At 36.3% G+C, this 27,978-nt stretch overlaps 2 protein-coding genes across 3 annotated transcripts in view; both read right to left on the reverse strand.

Moving 5' to 3' along the window:
* The window catches only part of LOC105227301 (uncharacterized), a gene marked incomplete at its 3' end in the record, with an annotated part of 40,047 nt that extends 19,071 nt beyond the window's left edge, over positions 1–20,976 (reverse strand). Inside the window, 2 exon segments of the mRNA XM_049451658.1 lie at positions 313–425; positions 19,987–20,976. Coding sequence (XP_049307615.1) covers positions 313–355 — 43 coding nt within the window.
* A 3,593-nt stretch (positions 20,977–24,569) lies between these two features.
* Positions 24,570–27,949, reverse strand: LOC105227302 (RNA polymerase II-associated protein 3). Of its 2 annotated transcripts, none has more exons than XM_011206570.4 (8): positions 27,658–27,949; positions 27,449–27,590; positions 27,166–27,376; positions 26,895–27,103; positions 26,311–26,720; positions 25,366–25,455; positions 25,045–25,240; positions 24,570–24,803 (listed from the first exon to the last, which is right to left on the reverse strand). In XM_011206570.4, the coding sequence occupies exons 1-8, from the start codon at positions 27,814–27,816 to the stop codon at positions 24,727–24,729; spliced, it is 1,494 nt and encodes a 497-aa protein (XP_011204872.2). In that variant the 5' UTR covers positions 27,817–27,949; the 3' UTR covers positions 24,570–24,726. The 2 variants fall into 2 exon arrangements, with proteins under 2 accessions (XP_011204872.2, XP_011204871.2); XM_011206569.4 differs by having other exon boundaries at positions 27,446–27,590.
* Positions 27,950–27,978: the final 29 nt, after the last annotated feature.

Genomic DNA, 27,978 nt, shown 5'->3' on the forward strand with positions numbered 1-27,978 from the left:
AGATTCTCACATGAAAATGAATTAAATTTTTATTTTGTATACAAACATCGCATTCTATAAGATCATCTATATTATCTATGCATTTATTTATATACATATCTAAATATATCTAAGGGCGCAATTATTACATTACCATAAATAATATTATAACACAGTTAAATTAGCTGCTTTTGTAATGGAACTCCCCTTTTCGCTTGATTTAATACTTACTCTATTCAATACATTAAATATTGCATCTATTATTAGTAAGTATTATTCTACATACTTACACATTTAAGTATGTACATAGGTTTGAAATCATTACACACTCACCTAGATCCGAAAAAATTGGATCAGAAAGAAAGTCCATGTCCATAGAATCGTCGTAGGGGTGTTTTGTGTTGCCTTTGAAGCATCCTTCTGTCTTCTGCGTTGTTCAAAAAATACTGAAAAAATTATGCAAAAATAGGGGAGGGGTTAAGAGTTTGATTGAAGTAGATCTTTGCTAGAATTCAGCTTAGTTTTAATTACAAATATTCTTAAGAGAGTTATTATAGTCGCGGTATATGCCACTGGCTTGTGATAGCATTAGTCAATATTGATAGATATTATGTTATGGGTATAATTTTGTCGAGTAAAAAATCTAATTTTACACAATATAGGTTATGGTATTGGGGCTGATTTTTGCGTTGTAGATCAAACTTGGACACATGTGATAAGTTTCTTGTAGTAAACAAATTACTAGGGTTAGATCTGATAATTTATCTATCGATAAAGTTCGCTTAATTCATTGTAAATCCTGTTAAGAAAATGACTCAGAACCCATTAACATTTTCGAGAGAACAAATATAATTTTGTATCATTATTGTAAACAAAATTCCGTACCTCTTCATCTTACCTAGTACATAATAATGACTATCGCCGTGTCTCTTAACCTGTTCTCGTATAAATCGCTCAGTATGTAACTAACAACTGAAAATTATTTTATAATAAAATTCAAAATCTCAGAATTATATAATATATGGTATATGTAGTAAATTGCACTAGAATGAATCATTCATTCCCTTGTTTATCAGCAACAATCAAAAAACATTTCCTAGAACGGATGCCACGCGAAAAATGGGTATACTCGTAAACAATGAATGATTGCTTATCAGGAAATTATGTGAAAATAACATACATACAGATATATGTAAATAGTAGAAAAACACCCACTTAGTTTTGAATAAAATTCAATTTGCCCTTTCGAGTCACTATTGTTTTGAAATAAATATTAAATAAACAAGCAAAAATGTTGAAAGTGCAAAAAATGTGTTTGGTGTTTGAGAAGGTCTGCCGAAGTCAAGAGCAATGTCAATACTTAACGATAAGGTACAGTCAACACCTTTTTAATTTAACCAGCTAAGGAACATATACATTTTTTAAAACATGTAAGAGCAGAGGTGAGCCCAACGTTATATAATGTCCTATAATGTCCCATTTTTTTAAAGGGTATCAATACAGACATACATATGTATGTATATACCCGAACCTATGAAGGGGTTTAGTTAGGTAAGATTTCGTTCGAAAGTGGTCGCAGTAAAAGAATCATCAGAACCACTTACAATGTAAGCTTTCAACCTATCGCTGACCACTCTTCAAATAACTGTTGTGTAGAAAATCGGAAGAGTGGTCCCACTACTGAATCCTCCGATAACTCTCCTCTCCCCAGTAGTGAAGACGTTCGAGGTCTTGCTACTCTCAATCACTCATGTAAACCAAGAGCATGGTTTCCGAAAGATGCACAGTACCACAACTCCACTGCGTCGAGGTAAAAACTCTAAATTGAGAAGAATTAAACAGTGGGTTCCGCAGACTTTTCTCCTCTTCCCGTTGCTGTTTAACTTCTATATCCCGAAACTACCTCAACCACCATAGAAAATTTCTGTCACTTCGTACGCTGATGATTACACGATAATAACGTCGAGCAATGGAATCGATGGCATATGTTCAAAAGTAAACGGGTATCTCTCCGACTTTTCTCGATTCCTCGTTGCACGGAACCTAGCACTCTTCCCTCTAAATCCACAGCGACCATATTCATTGTATGGACGAAAAAGTACAGACATGATCTTAATATTGAAGACGATCCGACTGCCAATAACCCTAAGATTTTATGTGTGACATTCGTCAACCTATGCTCCTTCACTCTTCTCACGACCGCGATTATTGCCGAAGTACAGAGCCACAACAAAATCCTCAAGTCGCTAGCGAACATAGGAAAGATACAAAGAAACATACAACGCAATCGGCCGGCTGGTCCTTAACTACGCCGCACTAATATGGTCGCCTAGATGCAGTGAAATGACGACGAGGAAGCTACATACACGCCAGAACACTGCACTCCGGACCACAACGGGATGCCTTTTGATGTTGATTGAACATCTACACCGCATGCTCCCACTTAAGGAGCATAATGAACTCATCCCCAAGCATTTTCCGCTGGGGTGCATTCGAAAAATTATTCCAGCAGTCACCTGCTTGCAGTGGAACCGCCCCTAGGAGCATCAAGACGTCCTTCCTTATGAACATCCACGACATAACACAATACGCTGACTAGACTTCGGACTTCGATCCTATCAATGAGTGTCTTAATTCTCTGCTATCCACCTTAAACTGCAAACAACCAATTTTCAGCTTTTCTAATAAATTGTCAGCTAAACTATTTTTTTTTTTTATAAGGGAAAGTGTTTTCAGCAGCCGGTGACGTCGCTCGCACGATGATGACATATTATATTAGTGATTGTCACACCTCCATCATCGTACAGGAGCTAAGAAATATAGTTAATGTGCATCTCTAACCACAAATGACTTAATGAAAATTAATGCACAGTTTTACATAAATTCAACTTCAAGATTCATAACTAAGATGAGGGTTGCCTCAAGAGAAACCGAGATCGGTTATAAAAATGTACGGTTTACCAAAGCGGTATATTATAAGAAGTGTGTTCTTTGTGACTTTATGAGAATACTAAAGTACAATAAGTAAAGTATTTTATTTTGAAACAGTGTTTCATCTGACTAAAACTAAAGCTAAACCTTAAACCATATACTGATCTACTGAGTTTTAGGAGAGATCGTAAAAGCTTATAGGCGAAAATGTGGGGTTATTTTTCCAGAAATGTCCATAAGTCATAACGAATATCCGGTGATTGAAGGGAAATTTCAAAAAGTTATGTGTATCACATATTGGCCTCTCATTGTTTCAAAGGTAATCCTTTGGCTTGCTATGTTTTTGAGAATATTTCTTCTATAGTATTGTATGGTTATCTAAATCACCTTTTCCGTCAAGGCCTCTTTTTCATTTTTCGATAGAAATTAGGTGTGATCTCTCGACTTTCCATAATTACAATTGATCAACAAACATTTTCGGAGGAACAGTTTAAAACAGGATGGAATTGCCGAATAGATATGTATATAGTGTTTTTCAATAGATCAAACAAATGACGCCATATTTTATCCCGCTCTTTTGACATTTCTCTTTAGTAAGGTTTGCCATTTCATCATGGAAAGAGATACGATCCAACAATTTACTACCGAAAATCGGAGTCAGTGGCCTCAACTTTAAGTTATAAAGGATATTGGCTTGGCCAACTTTGGAACTACCCTCATATACTACATATTAAGCTAAACACAAATCCACCAAAGAATATCAGTGAGAAAAAATATGTCCAGAAGACTTTTTGATTGATGACAAGTGACATAACGTGAGCGATGGTTGAGCAAAGCGACGCCGCATACACGAATGCTAAGTAAAAGACAGACTCGAAAGAAAATGTGATCGCAAAAAATTTTATTTAATACGAGTATATACATATGTATGTTTATTTTGACATATGTATATATGTATAAAAAGTGATCTAGAGTTATAAATGGGTGCGGGGAAAATTGGAGAAGAAATGTAAACTTAAAATATGTGCTAATGTTCCATGGTTTATGAAGGAAGTATAACTTATCTCCGGCGAGGAAATGTTCTTAAAGTTTATAGGAAAATGCTGTAGGATGTCGACATTTTTTTATTTAACCATCCTAGTTCGTCTCTCGACGAACAAAAACCGAACTATAGTCCCTCATTACCAGGGCGAGAGCTATGAATATGGTGTAGATCTAAAGAACGTTACGAGTTTGCGAAAGAAAAGTTCTACGGAAGATTTGTGGTCCATTGCGCATTGGCCACTGCGAATATCGCATTCGATGGAACATATGACTATCACTGGTTATAAAGTCTATCGTCTGTTCAGATGTGGCTTAAGGGCGAAGTACCCGAAGACGTTTAAAAATATCAAATTTTTATCGTTTTAATCGATAGGCATATGCTCTGAGAAAATTATTGCAAAATTTCCGAAGCTTATCTATTTAGGTTCTCAATTTATCGAAACATATTAAGGTTGTCATCACAAGATGAAGAAAAAAACCAGTCAAGAGCTGACGATTTTTCTAAGCAAGTTCAAAGACGTCCCAAAGCAGGTGAATAAGCTCGATCTAAACATAAAAAAAATCGACTTTTCTTTATCTCAAACTTCCAACTTTTATCAAGATCAATGTTTATACGTCAAAAAATAGGAGACCTGTCACTCAATGGTTGAGATGCTTATAATGCCTGACAAGCCCTTGCTGTCTAGTAAACGCAATTTTCAACTTCTCGTCTTTACTTTATTGCACATAATTTTCACCAGGCGCGCCCACTGTGCAATGTTTATGTCGCACTGTGATTTAGCGCTGATTTTCACTCACTACAACTAAAACTTTTGTAGCAATCTTTGTCGTCGATCTGCGCTAAGTCAACAACAATTGTCGGCGTCGTTGTCGTTGTCGTACGATGTCGCTGCAATATGAGACCAATTTGAAGCAGCTTCCTCGTATACGCTACGTCTGAGTTGAGCTGAGTTGTTCAGCATTGTCGCTAAGAATATGCGATTCGGCCTATAATTGAATTAGCGCTTAGATAATAAACATACAGCCTTATACATGTGTATATGCCAGTGTATTTGTGTGTATGTATGTGTATATTTAAGTAAGTTTGTATGGCTGTTGTATGAAAATACGGGTAAATATGGGGGCATGACCACTTGGAGACTTTATGTGCCTGTGTATAAATATTGGCGCGCATGTGTAGTATGGTTGTGTGAGCGCGCATTTTGTTGTAATTTAAATTAATTCGTGCAAGTAAGTTAATGGTCCTCGATTACAACACGATTTAATTCAATCTGTCACAAAAGTCAAAGTTAGTGTTGGTAAATACTGCTTTAAGACTCTGAAAGGAGTTGGCGGAATTTTTGGATTTTTTTCGAATTTTTTTGGTTGCTTGCTTAAAGTGGCAATTTATTTCAATATTTACCTTTTTTGTAGTGTTTTAATTTAATTTTATTTTCTTTATATTAATTAATTGTTTTTTTCTCTATTTTATTTTCGAAATTTTTTTGGTGATAATTTTTTTTCAATATTTATCTTTTTGGAAGTTTTTTTGTTTTATTTTATTTTATGTTTTTTTTTACTTTCCTTCTTTTTTTATTTTATTTTCTCTACTTTTTTATTTTTATTTTATTTAATTTTTTATTTTTAATTCATTTTATTTTACTTTATTTTAATTTTTTTAGTCTATTTTGTTTATTTTATTTTATTTTTTTATTTCGTTTTATTTTATTTTAATTTTTTTTTGTTTATTTTTTTTGTTTTATTTTATTTTCCGTATTTTTTTATTTTTCTTTTTGTCTATTTTATTTATTTTCTGTACTTTTTTATTTTTATTTTATTTAATTTCATTATTTTTTATTTTAATTTTTTTGTTTATTTTTTGTTTTATTTTATTTTCCGTATTTTTTTATTTTTCTTTTTATCTATCTTATTTATTTTCTGTACTTTTTTATTTTTATTTTATTTAATTTCATTATTTTTTAAGTTATTTTATTTTATTTCATTTTATTTTTATTTTTTTTATTATATTTTATTTTATTTTATTTTTATTTTCATTTTATTTTCATTTTATTTTATTTTATTATTTTTATTTTTATGTTATTCTATTTTTATTTTATTTTATTTTATTTCATTTTATTTTTATTTTCATTTTATCATTTTATTTCATTATTTATTTTATTTTAATTTATTTTCATTTTATTTTATTTTATTTTATTTTATTTTATTTTATTTTATTTTACTTTATTTTATTTTATTTTGTTTTATTTTATTTTATTTTTATTTTATTTTATTTTATTTTATTTTATTTTATTTTATTTTATTTTATTTTATTATATTTTATTTAATTTTTGTTTTGCTTTGTTTTGAAACACTTACTAATATTGTTAGGCGTCACATTTTCTGTGTCAACAGTCGCCTATAAAAATTTCAAATCCAATCACACTCGTTTTTTTCGCAGGCAATCGCATTGAAATTAATATTTTCATCTGCTTTCAAAACCTGTTGCATAGTTGTTTGATTGGTTGTTATATATATTTACTACTGGAAAATGTGGACTACACTAACACATAGTTGTTGCTATAAATACGTTACATTTAAAAAAAGAAAAAATTGCGTAGTTGCCACCTTTTGTTTCATTTACCTCATTTGATTTTACTTCACATTTCTTCACACTTCTTCACACCAAATGTTTAACAAATACTTTTCAGTTTTAACACTTTCGAGAGTTCTAAACCCGCTCACAAATAATCAAAATCTTGATTTTGAACTTTTTCTACATTTTAGCAACGTATTTCCCCACGAAATTCACTCGCGCATTCTTCGCCTGAGGCGCGTTTGTATCTCGTTAATTATGCGCTATTTATACACAAACTTGTTTATCTATTAATTTATTTATCCTTTTGTCACATTTATTGGCTGCTTTTGTCACCTATCAGGCACATAACGTTTACCGCGTCACTGCGCGTTTGACGCCTGTCAAAAAAATGCCAAATAACTAGTGACAGCGGTGCTCGTCGTCAGTACTCGTACTAGATTCGTACTCTGTCATATACTCGCTTGCCGTCTATTTACATTATCACTGCGCGTATTACTTCGGCTTTTAATGCAAATTTTCGCAAATAATCTCATAGAAAAGCTACTTGTTTTGCAAATTCGCTTCGCGTCGCGCTCCAGCTTGTAAGTCTAGCTCTATACTGAGCCACTACTAGCAGGCGGTTTGTCTTCGAGCCGCTTTTTGTGTGTAGCGTGGATCAGTGATCTCTCGCATCCATACAATGACAATTGTTGATCTACGAGTAATCGCTAAGCGTCTTTTCAGCATTTTGCTTCTTGCACAAAATAATAGTTACACTCCTGTTTGGCTCTCTCCTGCGTCTATTGGCGAACTGGTCACTCTTACAAAACTATTCGCTGTTAACTTACGGCTCATGTGTTGCTGTGTATGTGTGTCTCTAGGAGAGCGCTGATCGTGGTTAAAAGCCGTTTGTAGCGTATATAATATTGGTGAGAGTGATTAATGGTGGCTGGTGGGGATCGCACCAAAACAGAAATCGTAAAAAGTCGAAAGGCTTTGCTTTCGAAAATTCTTAAGCTATAAAACAGCCATCGATATGGGCGTATCAAATTACACGTGTAATAAATATTGAAAGTTGTACGTGTGTGTATGATGAAAGAAGAATCTTTACCTATGATCCATTTGACATTAAAGTCTTCCAGCGCCGATAGCCGCTTTGGCTTTTGTTGTGTTTGTTCAATTTGTGTTAGGCCCTATTTAACATAAAGGTGTTAAATCTAATTATACACTTTGTCATGCGCATTTCATTTGTGCGCCTAATAATACTATTATTAACTCAGTGTCAACGTCTTTATTAGATTTGGAACGCGCATGCGTTTCAATTTGGTTTTGCCTTTAGATTTTAACCGAGAAGTAGAGGGTTTAAAAAAGTTTGAAACTCACGGAAGAAGGATTTTCATCAGAACTTTACTTTATTTTAACTACGACGATAAGGTTGGGAGATCTGAGGAGTAGGATTCAGGCAGAACCACCAAGAAATTCAACTGGGTGGATGTGGGCGCTGTCGCTGGTTTGAAACGAAGCTAGCTATCCTTGATCGTCAAAATCTTGCCATTTCCAACGTTTGGTATGAATTTAAAACACTCACTTACATATGTATATACATTTGTTATTCCAGCATGTCCGAAGTTTGCACTTAATTCTGCTTTCTCTTAGGACATACTAAAGGACTTGGCAAGAATAAAAAAGGCAATGAAAGTTTTCTGGGATATATAATATATTTAAAAGGGATTGAGACTTGTATAGCGTTCTAAAATCTATTTTACTCTCTCATCCATCGCAAGAACTCAATGCACTAGAATTAGTTCCAAGAATCTACTGAACGCCATTAAGGCGAAGCGATTCCTATTCGGTTATTCAAATCTAAGGGTCTTAAACCAAAGTATACATATTGCTGGAGAGTCTAGAATCATGTGCTCAGGAGATTCAAGATCCATGTCTCAAAGCAGACAGTTTGGACAAGCTGCTATAAGCATGTTCAACAGTTGCTTCTTGAAAGCTGCAAGCATAATTAAAATGGCTTGTGATTTACAGTTGTTAGTCTCTTGAAGGATTTCTTTCCATTAGCTTCACTTCAAGTTCAAACTTTATCTCAGATGTATAGGAACGGATTGCACCATAAGATGCATAAACCAAATTAGATCTAAGAGCGGGCTCACAGCCCGAAGTCATCAGTGGTTGGAGAACCATTATTCATCAAGATAGAGAAGGCAGAGAGGTCTCATCGGGGTTAGTTTTGAGTTCAACTGCTTGTACTGATGCTGCTGCCGAAAAGAAGGAAGAAGCAAAAAAGGAGGAATCGGAGTTAGTAGAAGGCAATGATATGACTTTCGTTCTCTTCGATTAAGCAGCTTTACAAGTATTATTTATTATTTTGGAACAAAAATTGAATATGAACCAAGGTCCGTCCGACCAAAACAGCTGTCAAAAATCAACTAACCATTAAAAATAGCCGATCTTGTCAGCATAAGTAAGAGATATGTGCCACAAAACAACCGAATACACGAAAATTCAAAATTCGCGATACTTTTTGTATAAACATCATATAGCCAACGAAACAATAAATTTAATGAAGGAAACTTTTGGTGATCGTATTATTTTACATCGTGGTCCTTTGGCGTGGTCTCCAAGATCGTACGCAGATAAGCTCCAGACCATTGACGCCTTCGAAGATAATATTCGGCGTCTTATTGCTGAAAATGTAAAAGATTTCTCCTTTGAAGATTGAAATAGCATAGTTCCTCTGCAGTTATCGAGGATATGGTACAAATAAAGGCATTGTTTAAAATCTGTGCTTGAAAAGTTTGGTCTGATTTTCTTATCTCTTAAAGGCTAGCTCATGTCGTCCGAATGGACGAAAACACTCCAGATGTGAAAGTATTCGACGCAGAGCCCGCCAAAGGCAGCAGAAGAAGACCGCCACTCCGTGGGAAAGACCAAGTAGAGAAGGACCTGGCTTCGCTTGGAATCTCCAATTAGTGCCACATTGTTAAACAAGAAAAGACTGGCGCGTTGTTGCAAATTCGGTTAAAACGCGTCAACGGTGTCTATGCCAGTAAGGAAGAAGAAGAATAAAGAAAAAGTAGTTGTGCAACATTCCTTAAATAATAATTAAAAAAATATTTCCATTCGCTCATCCAAATTATGGTGAGCCTATTAAGAATGTTACTGTCATGACCTGCGATCATTTTTTAATATCTACGAGTGCTCTCTTGCTTTTTTGATTACAATCTGAAGACCATCTGCTCATCAAATCAACTAACAACAAGCTGTCATTTGAGTTACCTGAGAAATTATTATATGAGTTCAGAACTTGACCGAACTGCTGAAATTCCAAGCCCACGTAGAATTTTTACCCACACATTTCAATATAGTTATGTACATATACGAGTATAAAGCTATGCTTGTAAATATGTATATTAGAACACCATAAATATGCATAAATTGAACGTGTTTCTTTCGATCTTGACTATAAAAAAAACGTCAAAAAGTTATAGTCTAACCATATCCGTGTCTATTCGTCGTTCACGACGCGTTAAAGAGCGGCTTGCGTACGTTCCTGTGTTTTTGCCGGCGGAATTCGCGGACTATTTTGGAACTTGTTGTTTGGAGATATTTCACTTTATACTTTATATATATGGCGACTTTTTCGATTTTTTCTTTTTAGTTATTAATGTTTGTTTTATTTAGTTATATTTGTTTGAGCTTTTGTCGCTCACGAAGCCGCTCGCTCAGCCGCATTGAACACGCGCATGCGACGCTCTCGTGTTGGACAAGTCGAATAGAAGATCTTAGATTTTTTCTCAGTGCCAGCTGGATTTGTTGTTAGCTATCTATCTATTTATTTAGTGTTGTTTGTAGTTGTTTTTGTAGCAGTTAGTATGCTAGTTGTTGCTATTGCAGTTATTTTGTGAGATGTGGCTTCGGTTTTGGCTGATCGCCTTTATAAAAGGCTAGTGTTGGCGATTTTTGTGTTGCTTGACTGCTTGCCGACTGGATTGTTGTTGCAGCTGTTCTTGTGCGATGTTGCTTCTGCGAAGCTATCCAACCGGTTACTTGTTCGCACTGTTTTTTTTCTGTTGTTATTACAATTTGTTTTTAATGAAATTTCTACATTTACGAGGGCGTGTCGCGTGTTAAATGATATTGATAACCACATTACAAATAAACCGTTATAATATCGAACTGGAATTCGGAAATGGCATTAAACTTAAGACTTGTTGGCCAATTAAGAAGTAAAGCTGGAGAAGACCATTTTTTAATGACTCTTTTCGAAATTTTCTCAACCGACAGCGGAAATTATAACTACATTTTCTGCTGATGAATTACCGATAATGTGTGTCCACGTCAATAAAGAAGAAGAACGAAGATTGTTGTCGGACTTTAAAGTGAGTAAGCGATATTGCTTTCTTCTTCATATCTAGAAGTCACACCATCCTCCATAAAGCAGAACACTGTGACTCGACTCAACAAAGCCTGGCTTTTAAATAAGGAAGAAAAAAGTTTAGATTAAGAGGACGATCTTAACAGGAATCTCACTTGAACGGCTTAGCATTGCGGTCGTTGTATTACCTAAAACTCCAATATGATAGATCATAAGACCCTTACCAGTCGACAAAGCGCTTTCAGCCTATCACAAATTTGCTCAGACGGCTAAGCTCATTTTAGACTGTCTTCTGTATCGCCAAAGATAAGACTACCGAGTTGCTTCATCTTCAGTCCAGCAAAGCCTAGAAAATGGAGGAGAAAGTGCCTTACACTCTTCTATAAGCTTTGACAACTTGAATGTGTCAATATTTTTAGTCTTACCCCATGAAGACTAATTTTTGCTATGGGAAAATAGTTCAGAAGATCTGCTGCGTTCTACTCTAGGCCAAAGAATCTTGCAATCGCATTGGAGCTGATTGCGGTGTAGTGGTAGAACGACTCGAATCAACTCCATTCCGTTCCAATGTGAGCGTCGCAGGGGTATCACACGATTCTGCTGAAGGCTCTTCAAGAGGACCTCTTGGTTTTCTGTAACTCGTGCTTGTATATGTATATCCAGCCCAGTCGAATAGACCGCCCAATCGTCACTAGAGCCACTTCTATGGGCTTTCTTGAAGGATCTTTTGTTCGAAGATCTGATCTCCGTTAGCTCCGACGTCTACCAAAAGGGTTTCCTTTTACCGTTCAGAGTTTTAAGAGGACAGGAGCTTTCACGACACACAGAGCTGAAAACCTCTACGAGCTCATCAATCGCACCCACGGTTAGAGTTGAGATTATGTCGTGCTGTTCGAAGCTTCCTGCCACTCCCAAGTGAATGGCGATCAGAGAACTTTCCTCACTTGCGTGAACTTCTACACATGACTTCATCCTTAAACCTCCAACTTAATAACGTCAAAAACAACGGGTCAGCGTAACAGTCAACATCTTCAATACGTCGAGGCTCGCAAATATAGTTCTTAGATTCAAACAACCATCTATTACACAAAGTTTTAGACGGTTTAACAACAGAGTTAGTCAGCCGTTTGCACTCTTTATGAAGAATAAGAGTTCAGTCAAATACTTGACAACTTTCCACATATATTTTCCTGACAGTTATAAGATTTTGCTCGTTCACTATAAACACTTTGATTTAATGTCTTTTTGATGGCTTCTACCCGATTCTTAAATTTATGATTACCGCGGCGCTGACGAAACAAATTCCGGTTTGCCTGTAACTAACCCTCGTAAATTGTCGCCACTTATATTACAGTCCATTGCTATTCGATTTGGTGCGTTGGTGACATGTTTGTAACCCGAGCAACAAGCAGCGAACCAGTCAACCCATCATGGGCCGCCTGCCAGTCAGTCAGTTAATCGGTGAGCACGTTCGTCCCTCTTTCGATCCACCTGTTCAACCACTTGCAGGAATATGTGTCTTTGGTTTTACATATGTATGTATATGAAATATTCGTAGGTATAAATATTGCCGAGACCGCTTGTTTGTCTGACAATTTCAATATATGTATTTATGTATATAGATATACATATACATATAAAGGGTGATTTTTTAAGAGCTTGATAACTTTTTAAAAAAAAAAACGCATAAAATTTGCAAAATCTCATCGGTTCTTTATTTGAAACGTTAGATTGGTTCATGACATTTACTTTTTGAAGATAATTTCATTTAAATGTTGACCGCGGCTGCGTCTTAGGTGGTCCATTCGGAAAGTCCAATTTTGGGCAACTTTTTCGAGCATTTCGGCCGGAATAGCCCGAATTTCTTCGGAAATGTTGTCTTCCAAAGCTGGAATAGTTGCTGGCTTATTTCTGTAGACTTTAGACTTGACGTAGCCCCACAAAAAATAGTCTAAAGGCGTTAAATCGCATGATCTTGGTGGCCAACTTACGGGTCCATTTCTTGAGATGAATTGTTGTCCGAAGTTTTCCCTCAAAATGGCCATAGAATCGCGAGCTGTGTGGCATGTAGCGCCATCTTGTTGAAACCACATGTCAACCAAGTTCAGTTCTTCCATTTTTGGCAACAAAAAGTTTGTTAGCATCGAACGATAGCGATCGCCATTCACCGTAACGTTGCGTCCAACAGCATCTTTGAAAAAATACGGTCCAATGATTCCACCAGCGTACAAACCACACCAAACAGTGCATTTTTCGGGATGCATGGGCAGTTCTTGAACGGCTTCTGGTTGCTCTTCACCCCAAATGCGGCAATTTTGCTTATTTACGTAGCCATTCAACCAGAAATGAGCATCATCGCTGAACAAAACACGCGCGCGAAACACATTTCGAACCGAACACTCATTTTGGTAATAAAATTCAATGATTTGCAAGCGTTGCTCGTTAGTAAGTCTATTCATGATGAAATGTCAAAGCATACTGAGCATCTTTCTCTTTGACACCATGTCTGAAATCCCACGTGATCTGTCAAATACTAATGCATGAAAATCCTAACCTCAAAAAAATCACCCGTTACATACAATATGACGGTACCATTAAGTCTTTCTTGCGATGGCAAGTGGCCACCTAGCGTTCAAAGTGGTTGAAGATGTTGAAGACTACAAGTGTGCAACAACAAAAATTACATATATTTATACATATGTAGTATACTAATACATACATACGCATTTGTACGTGTTTACGTAGATAATCCACGTTCGAGTAGTATTGGAGCATCACTTCACGTCACTTTGCGGCACGGGTGTTCCGGGTCGGTGGGTTGTAGGGGCGATGCGCTGGGTAGGTAGGTCGGCAACATTGTCAAGTGATCGGTGACTTAACATGTTTTTGTTATTGTTTTTACATTTTTTCTTAAATAAATTTGTTATTCTTATTTTGTGCACAACAATTAAATAGAAGAAATATCAGAGATTTTTAGTTAAAAAAAAAACAGAAAACAAAACCAATGGTAGATTGAAATGAAGAAGCAACAAGAATAAACACGATAACAATATTAATTTACAATAACAGCAAAAATGGCGGAAAACTTGTATTGTGTGCGAACAAAAGCCAATATTATGAGTAGCTTGAGGCAGAGAAAGAAAATAAAAAGATAAATAAATATAATAAAATTATCACAGATCTAGTTGGTGATTGTGAGTTTGCCATAGCACGATTATAGTGATATTATAACGACAACAACAACAACTTATACATATAACTAAAATTTATGGTTTAAGCCAGTGGTCGGCATGAGAGGATCTGTCACTGTGTTAGTGAGCACAAAAATAAAGTAGCCCAGTGAGAAATTGGAATTAAAATTAAGCATATAATCTAAATAATTAATAGTATAATGAAAATTAACAAATTGTCTTTTGAGGATATATTCCCTATTATCTGTAAAAGACTTGGAACATAAAAGGCATTGCATGGCATCAAAGGCATTTAGAATCATAAAATATTTCTCGCAGGGCATATTTCGTTTTGCGCTATGGTCTTGCGTGATGTTAATTCGTTGATGGCTCGACAACGACTGAACGATAGAGCGTAAGCGTACGTGTGAAGTTAGTTTGCAAAATTTTGCTATGAAATGCCGACCACTGGTTTAAGCCCAAGTTTCTGCCCTGTGTTGTTGTAAAGAATTAGCAGAATGGAATTGTTTTCTAAAATTAGATCAACAGTCCCAATTTAACCCGGATCTTGAATAAATTTCTTCACAACGTTTCTAAAATAAGTGAATTTTTAGTTAATATTAAGAAAGAAACGTTAACTTCGGTTGCACCGAAGATAGCATACCCTTAACATATGACGAGTTTGCTTGAACTATAAACGCAGACAAATTTCATTAAGATATCTTGTCAAATAAAGGAGTTTTCGTGCATGAACATTTTAAATCGATGTATCACAAACTGAGAAACTGGTTTCAGGAGATGGTGAACCCGATTCCCCAATCGATGACGAGGAAGCATACGTTCCATTGCCAGACCATGAAGAAGTTCGAATAGCAATTACCCGTCTGAAGAACAACAAAGCGGCGGGGACCGATGAATTGGCGGCCCGAGCTTCTTTGTAGAATATGTTTAGACGAAAACATGCCCGACGATTGGAAATTAAGTGGGCTCTACCCAATCCACAAAAAGGGGACCCCACAATTTGCGCCAACTAGCGTGGGATAAGGCTATGTCTGCATTTGGTATAGCTGTAAAACTAATACCGCTATGTAAACTGACGTTAAGCATTACTAAATGCTCAGTCAGGATCGGAAAGGAAGTTTCAGACAAGGCAAGAAATACTTCGGACTGAGAAAGCAGTTGAGAAGTAAGGTCCTATCTCAACAAACAAAGACCAAACTCTGCAAGTCATTCATCATCCCCGTCCTTCTATAAGGTGCAGAGATATGCACGATGACAACATCTGATGAGTCATAGTTACAAGATTTCCAGAGAAAGGTTCCGCGGAAGATTCATGGTCTTTTACGCATTGACAACGGTGAATACCGCAGTCGATGGAATGATGAGCTGTACGAGATATACGACGACATTAACATAGTTCAGCGAATTAAGGGACAACGGCTGAGTTGGCTAGGCCATATCGTCCGAATGAATGAAAACACTCCAGATTTCTTTTCTGGGTAAAGTTGGTTCCACAAAACAATTTTAGAAACAGTTTCAAGATTTCCGTTTCTGTTTTAGACTTATAGTTTCCTACTAAAGATCTCCAGTCCAATTCGCGCTAACTGTCACATCTCGCTCAAACCTCACATAAACTCCGAAAGTCAAGCCGTCAGTACCATTCTTCAACTCAAAACAGAGTATCTCGAGCTCGCGAACTCTGCCTGACCAGCCAAACGAACAGCTACACACACGAACTTATTCGCCTGCGCCAGCAATTGACTACAATACGAATATAATAATAATGATAATGACGAGAATTTCGATTACAATAATAACATTATGCGTTTGTAAATAACATCTACTGATATATGTACATATATATTTATCTGTAGTTCAATTATAGACAACAATAGTACCAACAAGCGGACGGGCAGCCAGCAACAATGGCGGTGTGTGTTTTTGCTTTCATATCCAACTGTTTGTTGCTGTGTGGGTAAATGTTGGCGGCAAAAAAAGCGGGTAACTAACCGTGATACTCAGCTATACGGTTATCGAATCAAATTGTTGGCAAGTATTTATCTCTAATATAGTAGAAAAATGTATGTGTGGGTATACTATTTTATAGTTTTTCAATAGAATGTTTAAAATTCCGTGAATTTATTTTAATACATGTTTTTTTTTGTTTGGAGAGTAATCATACGAGTACGAGGAGAATCTGCCATTTAATAAAGTGTAGTAGTATTTATTGTATAAAGTATTCATTAAAATTTTGTATGTATGTATGTACATATATGCATGAGTAGATGGTGGTATTAAACATCTAATTTGCCTCTCGAATTCGGTACTAGTGTTATGTTATGTTACAAATATATCTTTTAAGCAGATAAGTCCATCTTCGCCTTGAATTTACTGAGAGAACTACCTTCAGTTCTGTAAGACATTTCTTGCCTTTTTGAAGCTTAACAGCAGGTATGGATTCGGAACCAAAACCGTTCAGTTTTTAACAGCTTGTGAAAGGCTGGTTGATATTTTAAATATTTTTGAGAGAACTATTACCGTCTGTAAAGTATTTCTTGTCATCTTGTATCCTATAAAGCCGTTCTTTTGAGGAACAGCAGGAATATACTCTGGATAAAAACCAGAAAGGCTAGGTAATTTCATGAATATCCTTTTGATTTTATCGAAAAATTACTCTGAGATATTGACAGCCAGCACTTCTGTACAACTTTGCCTAAAGGAGAAGTTTCAAGTCAGCGATTTTTAAGGCGAATTTTAAAGAATCGAAAAAATCCGTTGTATGGGAGATATGTGATATAGATGTTCAATCTGGCCGATTCCGACAAATGTTCAGGAGAATATAAAAATACACCCACGCATTAAATTGCAAATGACGAAAAAAATTTTATAATACCTAAAAAACTTCGCTTTAAAATTCGATGGCCCGAAATCTGTTTTAGACCTATAGTTTCTTAGGCAAAGTTGCTTAGAATAATCCCTAGAACTTTTCTATAAAATAATAATAATAGCCCGACTAAAAAAATTTGTAAAGATTTGTATTCCTTTGGTCGGAAATAAGTCCGGATTTTTTAGAGCTTCGAAGATGTTGTATAATTTGTCATGTCTTAAGGTGTGACTGTAAGTAAGTCATAGACAACGATAAGATTCGATAAAACAGTTATTAGTGGGTCAGAGGGGTATCTCTAAGGCGTGAGCAACGATACAATTCGATGAGACAGTCTTTAGTGGATCAGAGTGGTGTTTCTTAACCAATCCATATGACTTAATATGGTCCCTAAGACGTGGACAATGATAAGATTCGATACTAGTGGGGTTGGACGGGTGTTTCTTAATCGGTACAAAATGACTTAGTTTGTGTATTCAAGACGTAAACAACGACAAGATTCTATGACGCAATCTTTAATGGGGCAGTGGGAAGTTTCTTAACCAGCGATGAGACAGCTCTTAGTCGTCGAATGGTAGATTATTGAATCTGTGGGCTTTCTACGAAGACTAGCTCTCCTACAACAGATGGGTCTACGTAACGGAAGTGGACTGAGATTTATTCCGCAAAATTATATCAGTAATGCTATCGGCTGATATAATAATAACAACATCAAACGAAGTGATGTCTGCATTGGAAAGAAAAAATGGAGAAGACCTAAAAGCTAAGCGCGCCATGGTGAACTCGTCCAAAAGCTGATTTATATACGGAAAAAGAAAGTACACTTTCTCAGTGGCGATAAAAAACTTTTCTCGATGAAAGGTAGTCGGTTTATTGAAGATTTTTTAAAATCTTTTAGAAACTGTTTGGACTTTTCACAGTGGAATTTAATGGGTTTCTTTTTATCTTTTTTTCTTGGTGCGGGGATATACTGCATATACCAGAGTTAGGCATAAGGCAGACTATTAAGTTGCCGAACCACTGCAGTACGAGTATATTTCAAGCTGAGGTTCTTGCTGATAAGAAAGCTGCGGAGCCTGCCTCTAATGCACCTGCAAGCAATTTCGAAGTCAAAATCTACATAAATCATAGAAGCCAAGCAGCAATCAAGGCAGTAACCTCTATCGCATATCATGCAGAAGTGTCTTGGGGAGCAAGGCAGCAGTGAATAGTGTTGCCAGAAGCAAGCAATTTCACATCGAGGGCAATGAAATAGTGGATGAGATAAAACTGCAACAGTCATGTGCAAAACGATAGATCGGAAGTGCACAAAATTCCTATTGTCACTCGATAGAAGAGATCGTAGGAACATGCTGTCTGGTGGCAACACACGCTCGCAGAATGGGAAAGGCTGCACGAAATGTTTAGAGTAATACACCAGGGAAACAATGGAGCATCTCTTGTGCACTTGTCCCGCATTGGCAAGACTACGCTGTAAGCATCTAGAATCCGCATGGGAGGATACACTGGTGGAGGTATCGATAGTGAGGCCACAAAGTCTGTTAAAATTGGCATCAAGCGCAGGCATCTAGAAAGGTGACTACTTTTCATGGACCTAGTAACTGAACACCATCTAGTATCGAAAAGGACCAAAACTAGTATATGTGAGGCTCATTGGCCTACCAGACTAACATAACCTAATAAATGTATTTAAAGTTCGATATTTACTAAATCTCATATTAGTCTTAAACCTTTTTAGATAATATAAGGCTAGACAAGAAAGTTATTTTAACCGATTGATAGCGCTACAGTTGTACAAAAATCACAGAAAGCTGTGATCTGTACTACTGAAACCCGGTTTTACAAATTTTACGATATTTAAATGGACATAAATTGATGGAATTCAGATTAATATAGAACCAACGACCATTACAGCAGCAGAATCTATCTAAACTGCGCGTGGTAAGTATGATATTACAACAAAACATCACGTCGCTGGAGTTGAACCCGGTCTTATCTACTCTTGGACTATCATTTCGGCGATTTACGTCCCCGGCGATTTACGTCACCAGGTAAATGATATTTTAAAAAATGTATTTTGCTAAATTGGTAGGTCTGTCCTTAATTACTATGCCAAATATGAGCGCGATCTGTTAACCAGTTTGTTTACAGCAGCGCTTAAGTCGGTACAGCTCAGTAGCGCGTTCTGATTTTTAAAATGGCTAAAAATATCGAATAGGGAATTTGTTTCAAATTTTGTATTCCTAAACAAATTTCGTGCTGAATCATTGCGAATGTTGGAAAAGGCTTACAGTGATTCAGTTTTACCAAAAACATAAGTCTACATGTAGTACGAAGCCTTCAAAAACGGTCGAGAGATCGTTGAAGACATACCTCGTTCTGGACGACCTTCGACCTCTTCAACTGATTAAAATTTAAAAAAAGTGAAGGATATGACGATTTTTAAGTAAGCAAGTGTTAGAGAGATGGCAAGAGAGCTCGACATCTCTCGCGAGTGCGTCCGAATGATTTTGGTGCATATTTTGGATAGGAAACGCGTTCTTGCTCGGCTCGTCCCGATAAAGCTGAATTTTTCTGTTTCTTTTATTTCTATTTAGTATTTTTATTCGTTGAAAAAAAAGGTGACTCGTTTAAAATTATAAGTGGAGCAACTCGGAGATTAAAAACAAAAAGTCATTCGAAAAACAATATCCGGAAACACGCAGTTCGAATATTCGATACCGTAAAGTTCAATTGATGTCTGGTTGTATCATTGCACTGTACATAAGTAGTTGTGATTGATAAAAAATTATAATATAATATTGAACCACAAAACATATTTATTACTTGTATAATGAGAGCAAAACAATGAAAAAGTAAACTTGCAAAAATTCCACAGATATCTGCATGTCTGCATAAAACTCAGGCACAGTGGGCTATAAACAAACTGCTACAATATTGAAAATTTTCGATATTTTTTAATGATATATATGTACATGGATTCGTGTGTATATGTATATGCATATTATACATCAACTAAAATTTACCGCTTGTTAATCACCTTTTCTATGGAATTTCCACGCCTATCCGCGCCAGAAATTACACGTATCCACTATGCAAACCAGCAGCCGATAAACACATTTTCTTGATTTGTAGAAATTTCTAGAAAATTACGCCGCTTCTCAGCATTTTTATTGAACAGTTTTCACAGTATTTGCAATTATTTCGACTTTACGCGCAATTTGCCTTATCACAGGCGTCTGGCCGTTAACATATGTTTGTGCCACTCTAGTAAATGTTAAAATATTTGTGTATTTGTATATATGTACATATGTATGTTTGTACGTCTGCAACACAAAGGCGCTTGTGTAAGTTATTGGCGCGGTGTGGGCGGTATGTCGAACGCTTGCGCACAGCACCAGACCGCTGCGAATATGCAGCAAAAAAAAAAGTATAGCAAAAATGTAATCAAAATTTAAAACAAAAAATTCATGAAATTCGCCAAAACGTTTTTACGCACAATCAAACTCCGGCGATACGCTGCGCCTTTGCAGTTATCTACTTAATACGCCAGCGCATATTCGCAGCGCACATTTCAGCTGACTTTAGAACGAGTATGAAATCATGAGAACAACACACTGAACGCTGCAACTACTGCACAATGCAACAACAACAATAATAACACAATAGTTATAACAATTATGAACAACAATAACAATAATAGGCGCACAATCAGCACGGCGTGCGGTGGGACGTAGCACGCGCTGCTCGAGACGGCGGATATGATGGAGCGCAGAAGAAAGAAATCCGCAAAACAGAAAAAAAAATTAAAAAATAAATTCCAATATAAACTCGATTTACGCGACGACTATTGTTCGTTATAAACGCTCCGCTCTGACTGCGATTGAAATTTCGCTGTGCTTAACCGCTGAGCGTTATAATAACTACGAGCGCTACGACGTTTGTGATCAGCGTTGCTAGACGACGAGCAGCGGAGTAGTACCGAGCCGAATGCTGCGTGTATATCCAAATCGGTCAGCGTGTTGTCAGTAACTGTTCAAATGACGTTCAAGAGAAAGACGAGTCACTGGCATAAGCTACTACTACTACCACAAAGGCATTTGTTTTGTTTGTTTGGAATAATATATTGGAAGCTGAGGTTGGAGCAAGAGCAGAGATCGGAGCAAAAGTAGAGATCGGAGCAGAAGCAGAGATCGGAGCTGCTGAGGTTTAAACAGAAGATGAGGTTGAGTTCGGAGAAAAAGCTGAAATGGAGCAGAAGCAGAGATTGACTGAGATTGGACCAGAAGCTGAGGTTGGACCAGAAGCTGAAATTGGAGCAGAAGCTGTAATTAAATTAGAAGCTAAGATTGGTGTTGAAGCTGAGCCCAGCGACGAGGTTGACAAGTGTGTAGCGAGTGCAATGAAGCGGCAAGTGTGAGTGTACACACGCAGTTCAAGCAGAGCTGTGATAAACAAGTGCCGATCGACACTCTACATGCATATCAGCTTCTAAATATATGGATATTAAGTCCGTTACGCTCTTGCTGACTTTACCAGAGTCAGAGCTTGGTGTAAACTTCAATGCATGGCTGTAATTGGCACTAGCGGGTGGTGTGCACTATAGACGCACTCTCCGTGCTCAGCAGAGTCAACGTAAACAACTGCGTCATCAATGGCTTCCACAAGATTTAGAGTATCCAACATGTATACGAAGTTTCAGCGTCCATATACTCAGCTTAGACCGCCTGCTTTCACAAGTGCGCTCTCCCTGTCGCTCTCTCGTCAATATTGTCCTATAAAATGTTTGTAACTCGCGCCCGTAGTGATCTTCGTACCGCTTTCGTATTTGTTAAAGTAGTCTATTTGCATTTAATTGAAGTTCAGGCGAACGATTCACTCAGAGACTCGGTTTACACATGGCTGCCTTGCGTACTCGTGCTGTGTCTGCCGACTTGTTGACAGCAGCTTTACACAATAGTTGGGTCAGCCACTACTACGGCTACAACTATCTCATATGCCCAGCATATCCACCCCCATTATTAAAATGTTGAAATTAATCTGATAAACAATTTAACTGATTATCGCTTCATTGAAGTTGTTGTAAGCGCGGTGGCGCACACCGTCACCGAACCTAACTGCTTGCCATGTCTGCAATTTGTCTACACATGCGTGTGACTTGATCTTTATATGAAATTGCAGCATGAGAAGGTTTTGTGCTCGTTGCACAGAACTTGCGGGCCTTTAATTGAATTTAAAAGAGGAGCTCGGATTAAAGCTGTAAGCGCCGGTTTCTTGTTTGGAGGCATAAAAGAGAAAAGCCAACTTCGGTTAAGCTATACTTTACGAATACAAAAGCCTCTATACAAGAACTTAATTCTGATCGGTAAGTTTGTATGGCACCAATTTGCCTTGGACAACAAGCCGTTCCCACGACATTCGGTTCTACGTAACCGGAACGGACCCGGATTTTTATCCATCCAAAGACTGTCATCTCATCAGAATTCCGCCACTACAACAACAACACTCCAAGCAAGATTTCATGAAGAGATCTCGTCAAATAAAAACGTTTTTCTTAATTGATCGATCAGTTTGCATGGCAGCTACCATATAGTATATACTATGGGGTCCGATATCGGTGGTTCTGACGAATGAACAACTTTTTGGGGATACATCGATTTCTTAAAAACTGAGGCACTAGTTTGCGTTTGTACAAATGGATAGACAGGCAGACAAATTTCGTGCAAAACTTGATATACTATTCAGGGTATAAAAATATGAAACAGCCTTTAGGCTGTTCCCAGTTCCCAGTTCGTAAACTTTATAGAATTTCTGGTTTAAAATTTAAACAGATTCTCATCTCCCCGCCACATCGTCTTGGGAATACTAGTCTAACCGATCCAATATTGCCAGTGTCCTTCTGAAGGATTTATTTTCTCGAAATGGTCTGCCGCAGCTAGTTTGTCCATTAACCATTTACTCAACTTAAGCGCAAAAAATAGCCTGACCTTAACTGGATATAAATACAGCTCCCACGTCACACTTAGATGTGACACTCGACTGCTTTTGCTCCTTCATTCCTCATGCGACCGCTATTATTGTCAAAGTACAGAGCCACAACAATATCCTCGAGTCGCTGGCGGGCAGCACGTGTGGAAAAGACAGAGAAACGTTGTGGGCAACTTACCAGGCAATCGGTCGGCTGGTTCATAACTACGCCGCACCAATACAATATAGTTGCTTGGATGTAGTGAAACGTTGGCGAGGAAGCTTCAGACATGCGATTACTAATATGCTCGCCTGGATCCAGTGAAACGCAGACAAGGAATTTTCAGACATAACAGAACACTACCCACCACTATAACGGGGTGCCTTTTGATCTCCCTTATCGAACATCTATACAGTGAGGCCTGTGTGCTCCCAGTTAATTAGTAAAACGAGCAATTTCTGCAGGGGTGTTTTCGTAGCAGTCATTCCTGCAGTCACGCTGCAGCGGAAGCGTCTTCTAGGAGCATCAGGAGGTTCTTTCTCAACAATGTCGACGACATAAGACAATACGCCGACCAGACTTCGGACGCAACTAACTTTAGACATGTACTGACCGTGATTAACACCTTCACCGACTCCTTTTCAGTGAACGACGTTCTTGGAGTCAAACCACCGCTCATTGCAGACGACGCGCTCGAGTTACCGCGAGAAATGAGAGTGACTATTGCGCAGCTTCATTCTGGATACTTTAGCAGGTTAAACTCCTATTTATCCAGAATCGACCTCGACATACCAATACTGCTCAGCCTATGGTGCGACCGTTCCTATTACAGTCCAGTCTACGTAATCGGAACGAATGCAGAATTTTTATCCGGCCAAGGACTGTCAACTCGGCATAATTTAGCCGTCACAACCACAACAACCCCTGCGAAAGAGCTCCCGTTGAATGACTTCGATGGTGTTGTTGTTGTTGTAGCGGTAAAAAAATGAAATAATTTGGAGGAATGCTGTCGGTTTGACAGTCTTGGTCGGATAAAATTCCGGGTTCGTTCCGGTTACGCAGACTTTCATGATAATTATGTAGTTTGTACTCGCCCATAAAAGATTCTAGATACACAGTTAAAACAACAATAACCTATATTACCCATCGGCAGGCTCATTACTTGCTATAATTATGGGTACCAAAAGTTCGTTCCATTAAAATGAAGTTTTCAGACGTTTGCTTTATAACAAATAAAGATAGACCCTATATATCCATCGCTTTAAAAAGTAGATATGTCTTAATCATGATACCATACCATACCTGAAGAAGCTGTACTTTAGATAGTCCGGATAATCGCATACATTTTGAGGTTATGTGAAAATAGTGTATATACAAAGTTGTAGGTATTTTTATTACCTATTGCTTTGTTATATAACTTTTTCCCTTAGCACCCGTAGTTTTGCTGGAAATCGAAATAACCGTTGTTAACCCTTAAAAATTCAACAACCCTCTCCACTTTCCGACCTCAGATCGTCCTTAAATAATTTTTCCATACATTTTTGTTATTTTATCTTGCTTTTACAGAAGGTTTATCCTACTATAGTTTTTTTACTTTAAAAAAATTTCTTTACCCTTTTTTTAAACTTCTTCCTTTTAAAGAAACGATCACTAAATAAATTTTTAGAGTGAATTTCCACAATTGTTTTATTTTAAGGATAAACGTTGTAGTAATGTTTACGTTTGCACTGCAAACATAAACATTTTCTTAATCAATATGTGTGCTAATTAAATTATGAATACTCGCGCACAATAAATTGTTCGAAATTAAATTTAAAGTAAATTAAAATTTTTAAGAATTTGTATCGCTTCTTTGCTCTCTTTAATAGTGCTGACAATATCGGTGATGACTGGAAGAAAAAAAAAAAACATATTAATTAAAATATATGCTTATACAGAAAATAAAAATATTTTAGAGAAAATATGAAAACGGTTCTATGTACATAACCTCAAAATATTATATGAAAAAGCAATCAAAGATTGTCACTGTAGCAACGTTTAGCAAAACTTTTTTGAAAAAAGTTTTAAAATGCTGCTACAACAACAACTGCAGCTACATATACCACCAAAATAAGGTGCATATTTACTAACTTTTTCGTTCATCAGCCGACATAAGCAGTGATAATATGCCAACTTGATTATTTTTACTTATTTCCAAGAGTGTGCTAGCGATGGCTGCATCCTGCTGCACTAAGTAGAAGTCCCGCATTGTGTGTAACAAGTCCGTTAGCGTGTCCGAATCGAAACCAGCGCCGAGTATTTTACGCAATTGTGTCACATTAATGCTCTGCAAAAGGAAAAATATGGTAAATAGCATTAATAATGGTGCCCAAAAAATAAAAACTTACAATATTTGCTGGAAAATAACAGTAATTACAAAATAATTAAATAATAAAACCGCAACGGACATACCTTTAAGTATTTGTACTTCAGCGCAGGCGTTAATTCTTTCCAATTCGAGTAAAATTGCGCTGTAGATGTGGGTGGCGGTGGTAGGGGGCGCTAAAATGAAAATATAAATTATTTTGTTTTAATAAAAATATAAATAATTGTGATTAAAATGAGGTTAATATAAAAATTAAATGTAAAAAATAAATTTATAGTAAAAAAATTAATAAAAAATTAAATAAAAACAAATTAATTAAAATAAAGTACAAAAAAAAAAAACATTTAAAATAAAATATGAAATTAAAACAAAATATAACAATAATACAACAAATTATCATCAAGCAAACTGTTAATTTAACTCAATTGAACTCAACAACGTGACAATGAAATAAACTTTCATACAAACATACAAGACGCATTTGTTAAATTTAAACACATATTTTATTTTGAGACAATTTATTAAGTTTATAGCCACTATATAAACACAAAACAAATCACCAGTAAACAAACTAATTTAATAATACTACTTATAACAAATATTTGTATAACCAATTTGTTATTGATTTTGTAAAATCTATAAATTTTTTTATATTTTGTTTGATTTTTTTTTAATAATAATGGCTGTGAAATCGTTAACATATAATAAAAATTTGTGCTTTCAAAATTGTTTGGCATTTCACTAGATTGACACTAAAACATTTGAAATTGCTAATAAACTACTTTTGCTATTTGGCACCATTATTCATTGACAATTACCCATAAATTAAACAATTAACCATAAATTAGATTTCCCACATAGCGTATACTACATATTTGCTAACAAGTTGAAAAATAAATAGTAATAAATTTATAATTGACTTATTTCCGCAGTCTGCGTTTAAACAAATTTTGGCTACTCTGTTTAATGGCGTCAAAAAATCGTATCAATATAGCAATTAACGCGGTGAAAAAGGAAAAAAATGCGCTTACGTTTCCACTCAGTAATTGCACATCCCGGCCGACCGTCGCGGTAGATCGATTCACTTCGATCACTGAGGTTTTTTGGTCATCTTTGGTATTTTGATTTTCATTCAATTTATTCGTAACTTTACTTGAAGTTGTAGCAGGTTTGCCGAGCATTTTGTCAAAGGCAGAACTATTCGATTTCTTAACTTCGATGAATGGCCCACAATTACTATTAAATAATTTATCGATATCTTCATCGGAGATTTTCAAATTAGTATTTTCACAATTTTTTGTATCTTTTGGGCCAATCACATCCGCGATGGGTACACGTCGAAGCGGTTTATTTGAACGTTTGTATGGCGGCTTATCAATTGGCAGTATGTCAATCATGTCAGCACGCGGCGCACTAAAGTTCGGACCCTTGGCGCTTTTTACTGAAAAAAAGCATAAACAATATAACAACAGAAATTTTAAGCAGACAGTGTGGTAAATATGGAACGCAAATATATTTTCAATATATATTTATACAAACGGCGCGATTAATATTAGTATTTTTAATCTTAAGCATTTTTGCCTCATAACATTACTTAAAATTGGCTTGTACTTACCGTTTTTTCGTAATCTCTCGTTGATGCGTTCCAAACTTTTATTCGCTTCACCATTTTTGGGTTCGATCATAAGCACAGTCGTACAATCTTTAAGCGCATCCATATCATTGCCGAGACACTCATTCGCCTGCATGCGCCGATAGTAAGCCTTAACGGATAAACTGTCGATTTCTATGGCTTGTTCACAATCTTCAATACATTCATTATATCTAAATAAGTAAAAAAAAATTAAAATATTTTTTACACATTTCCCCTCATATTTGTTACTAACCTTTCCAACTTCAGGTAGCACAACGCGCGATTGCAAAAGTATATGGGATCCTCTGGGAATATATCAATTGCGTTGGTGTATTCATTAATTGCCTTTTCATATTCGCCCAGCTTAACATGCTTGTTGCCCTTATCCTTTATTTCATTAGCTTGTTTACGTTTTTCCTCGTTGACATCAAGCGGTTTTTCTAATTTTTCCGTAGGTGTTGTGGCTGGTAATTATATGCATAGAAAATACAAATAAATTAAATGTACAATTTACAAGTAAATCGTATGCTTACTACCGCTGGAACTCGAGGGTGAATTATCATTATCCTTGGCAACGGAGTTTGTTCTAGAACTTTGCTGTTGTTGTTTTTGCTGTTTGTTATTTTGCGCAGGTTGTTTGTCTGCAAGAACATGACTTCGTATTGGCACATTTACTTGCTGCTTATTTTTAAGTGAAATATTATTACTTTATTGTACATAATTTATTTAAATAATATTCATTTACCTCTTCTTTATCTACGTTAGCTGGACGTCGATGTAACTCCTTTTCTTTGGCCTTCATTTCCTGTTCCCAGCTATAGAGATCATTTAGTGTGTTTCGCACCTCCTCCGCATTATTGCGCACTTGCAACTGAATTTCATGCGATTTTTTCAAAGCATCCATTTTATTTGCTATTAACTATTTATGTATATGACAATTATTTAGTAAAAATATTTAATAAAACTGAAAGCGCGCTGAAAGCTATTAAATTGAGTTGCTTTGTTTTCTTGCTGGTTCAATAATACGAACTGTCATGTCACGTTGGTGCTGTTCACATCAGATGTT

This window comes from Bactrocera dorsalis, chromosome 3 (genome assembly GCF_023373825.1).
Source record: "Bactrocera dorsalis isolate Fly_Bdor chromosome 3, ASM2337382v1, whole genome shotgun sequence".
NCBI lineage: Eukaryota > Metazoa > Arthropoda > Insecta > Diptera > Tephritidae > Bactrocera > Bactrocera dorsalis.

Coding starts and splice junctions, on each gene's coding strand:
- LOC105227302 (XM_011206569.4), bottom strand. CDS start 27,816: ATGGATGCTTTGAAAAAATCGCATGAAATTCAGTTGCAAGTGCGCAAT. Junction 27,377..27,445: donor ACCCTCGAGTTCCAGCGGTA/GTAAGCATACGA, acceptor TATAATTACCAG/CCACAACACCTACGGAAAAA. Junction 26,721..26,894: donor CGAGAGATTACGAAAAAACG/GTAAGTACAAGC, acceptor GCTTTTTTTCAG/TAAAAAGCGCCAAGGGTCCG.